The sequence below is a fragment of the Oncorhynchus mykiss genome, chromosome 25 (assembly GCF_057628025.1).
Source record: "Oncorhynchus mykiss isolate SJ-2025 chromosome 25, ASM5762802v1, whole genome shotgun sequence".
NCBI lineage: Eukaryota > Metazoa > Chordata > Actinopteri > Salmoniformes > Salmonidae > Oncorhynchus > Oncorhynchus mykiss.
The window spans coordinates 92,121,676-92,125,000 of record NC_143046.1 but is presented as its reverse complement, the minus strand read 5'-3'; the positions used below and the strand labels follow the sequence as shown (position 1 = coordinate 92,125,000).

Here is a 3,325-nt window from a genome sequence, read left to right as displayed (position 1 = left end):
AAGACTGCTAGGAGTTCGACATGGTCAAGTACATAACAATAGAGAACATGGTAGTAAGAAATGTACGTTTCCACACTCCCAGGAAGGTCCTACATGATGGATCGTTAGCTTCCCTACAGAAAAGCCACTGACTTTCACACATCTAGATGGCCGGGCGGGGTGGGTTTGGGGCCAGAGACAGCTGTGGGATCAAACTGTAGAACCCAGTTCCTACATTTGAATATATATATAAAACAACTGTCCTGTAGAACCCAGTTCCTACATTTAAATATATATAAAACAACTGTCCCGAGGTTACGGAACTGTAAGAAAATCGTGTCTGCTAAATTAACTAGTGCTCATGTGCCGGCAGAGAGCATCGCGCTTCGGAAACTCTGCAGTATTTTGTTTGTTTATGTGCTATTTTTTCAACGTTTTTAGCTCAGGAATTGTTTTGTTTCATTACATACAGCTGAGAACTATTGGATATTAGAGTGGTGGTAACTCACCAGAACTACCAGCATTACAACCAGGATTACGACTTCCCTGGAGCAGCAATTGAACTTAAAGTTGATGAGTTCAAGGCTTTTCAGAGAGACACCGGGGATTGTAACATACTCTGCTGCTTTACAGAAACATGGCTTTGAGGAAAAGACTCCCGAAATTCTATCAACATATTGATTGTTGTACTCGCACTACTAAAACTCTCGACCATTGTTATACTGCCTTCGAGAATGCATACAAGCCCCTCCCCCGCCCTCCATTCGGCGAATCAGACCACGATTCCATCTTGCTCCTCTCCTCCTCTAGTTAGAAACTTAAACAGGAAGCACCCGTGGTAAGGACAATTCAACGCTGGTCTGATCAATCGGAATCCACGCTTCAAGATTGTTTTGAAAACACGGACTGGGATATGTTCAGAGTAGCTTCAGAAAATAATACTGAAAGAAACATTTTTGTCCATTAAAATAACATAAAGTTGGTCAGAAATACAGTGTAGACATTGTTAATGTTGTAAATGACTATTGTAGCTGGAAACGGCAGATTTTTAATGGAATATCTACATAGGTGTAGAGAGGCCCATTATCAGCAACCATCCTGTGTTCCAATGGCACGTTGTGTTAGCTAATCCAAGTTTATCATTTTAAAAGGCTAATTGATCATTCGAAAACCCTTTTGCAATTATGTTAGCACAGCTGAAAACTGTTGTCCTGATTAAAGACGCAATAAAACTGTCCTTCTTTAGACTAGTTGAGTATCTGGAGCATCAGCATTTGTGGGTTTGATTACAGGCTCAAAATGTCCAGAAACAAAGACTTTCTTCTGAAACTCGTCAGTCTATTCTTGTTCTAAGAAATTAAGGCTATTCCATGAGAGAAATTGCCATGAAACTGAAGATCTCGTACAACACTGTGTACTACTCCCTTCACAGAACAGCGCAAACTGGCTATGACCAAAATAGAAAGAGGAGTGCGAGGCTCCGGTGCACAACTGAGCAAAAGGACAAGTACATTAGAGTGTCTAGTTTGAGAAACAGACACCTCACAGGTCCTCAACTGGCAGCTTCATTAAATAGTACCCGCAAAACACCAGTCTCAACGTCAACAGTGAAGAGGCGACTCCGGGATGCTGGCCTTCTAGGCAGAGTTGCAAAGAAAAAGCCATATCTCAGACTGGCCAATAAAAATAAAAGATTAAGATGGGCAAAAGAGCAGACACTGGACAGAGGGAGACTGTAAAAAAGTTTTGGTGGTAGTAAATGAGGAGATTTGAGGGGCTTCAGTTGAAACTCTTCAGATTGCCTCAACAAATTGACAACTAGAATGACAAAGGTCTGCAAGGCTGTAATTGCTGCAAATGGAGGATTCTTTGACGAAAGCAAAGTTTGAAGGACACAATTATTATTTCAATAAAATAATAATAATTGTTTATAACCTTGTCAACGTCTTGACTATATTTCCTATTCATTTTGCAACTCATTTCATGTATGTTCCCATGGAAAAAAAGAACATTTCTAAGTGACCCCAAACTATTGAATGGTAGTGTATTTACCAATACTGTCACGTGTGCTCCCTCTCCGGCCTCTAGGTCACCAGTCTGCTCGTCATAGCCTGTCACCATCGTAACGCGTAATTGCGCATTAGGAGATTCACCTGGACTCCATCACCTCCTTGATAATACAGTGCCACCAACTCCCCCGCCCCCCCTCCTCTCCTTCTCCTTGGCCGACGTGAGTAAAACATTTAAACGTGTTAACCCTCGCAAGGCTGCAGACCCAGACGGCATCCCTAGCCACGTCCTCAGAGCATGCGCCGACCGGTTATCAATATACTCAATCTCTCCCTATCTCAGTCCCCACATACATTACCAGGGGCAAAAGGGTAGTGAGGTTAGCACAACGCATCACCGGGGGCAAACTGCCTGCCCTCCAGGACACCTATAGCACCCGATGCCATAGGAAGGCCAAAAAGATCAGCAAGGACAACAACCACCTGAGCCACTGCCTGTTCACCCCGCCATCATCCAGAAGGTGACAAACTGAGGTTAGGACCAGGGGAGGACTATAGGAGACATACTGAGGTTAGGACCAGGGGAGGACTATAGGAGACACTACTGGGGTTAGGACCAGGGGAGGACTATAGGAGACATACTGAGGTTAGGACAAGGGGAGGACTATAGGAGACATACTGAGGTTAGGACCAGAGGAGGACTATAGGAGACATACTGAGGTTAGACCCAGGGGAGGACAGTAGGAGACACACTGAGGTTAGGACCAGGGGAGGACAGTAGGAGACACTACTGAGGTTAGGACCAGGGGAGGACTATAGGAGACATACTGAGGTTAGGACAAGGGGAGGACTATAGGAGACATACTGAGGTTAGGACCAGGGGAGGACTATAGGAGACATACTGAGGTTAGACCCAGGGGAGGACAGTAGGAGACACACTGAGGTTAGGACCAGGGGAGGACAGTAGGAGACACTACTGGGGTTAGGACCAGGGGAGGACAGTAGGAGACACTACTGGGGTTAGGACCAGGGGAGGACTATAGGAGACATACTGAGGTTAGACCCAGGGGACGACAGTAGGAGACACACTGAGGTTAGACCCAGGGGAGGACAGTAGGAGACACTACTGGGGTTAGGACCAGGGGAGGACAAAAGGAGACACTACTGGGGTTAGGACCAGGGGAGGGGTACTTCTCTAATGGCACCATATTCCCTTAGTGTAGTCAGAGCCCTGGTGAAAAGCAGTGCACTAAATAGGGAATAGGGTGTCATCTGAGAGACAGAGCAGCGGTATAAACAACGACAGAGTATGACCTGGAGGGAGAAAAGACTCCGGG

General features: G+C 45.5%; 1 protein-coding gene across 1 annotated transcript in view; it reads right to left on the bottom strand.

The window, feature by feature from the left end:
• Positions 1 to 2,100, bottom strand: part of LOC110512895 (GDNF family receptor alpha-4-like) — a 222,093-nt gene extending 219,993 nt beyond the window's left edge. Inside the window, exon 1 of the mRNA XM_090219340.1 lies at positions 2,073 to 2,100. Within this exon, the coding sequence (XP_090075466.1) occupies positions 2,073 to 2,100 (28 nt within the window). The remainder of the gene's footprint in view (positions 1 to 2,072) is intronic.
• Between the last annotated feature and the right edge of the window lie 1,225 nt (positions 2,101 to 3,325).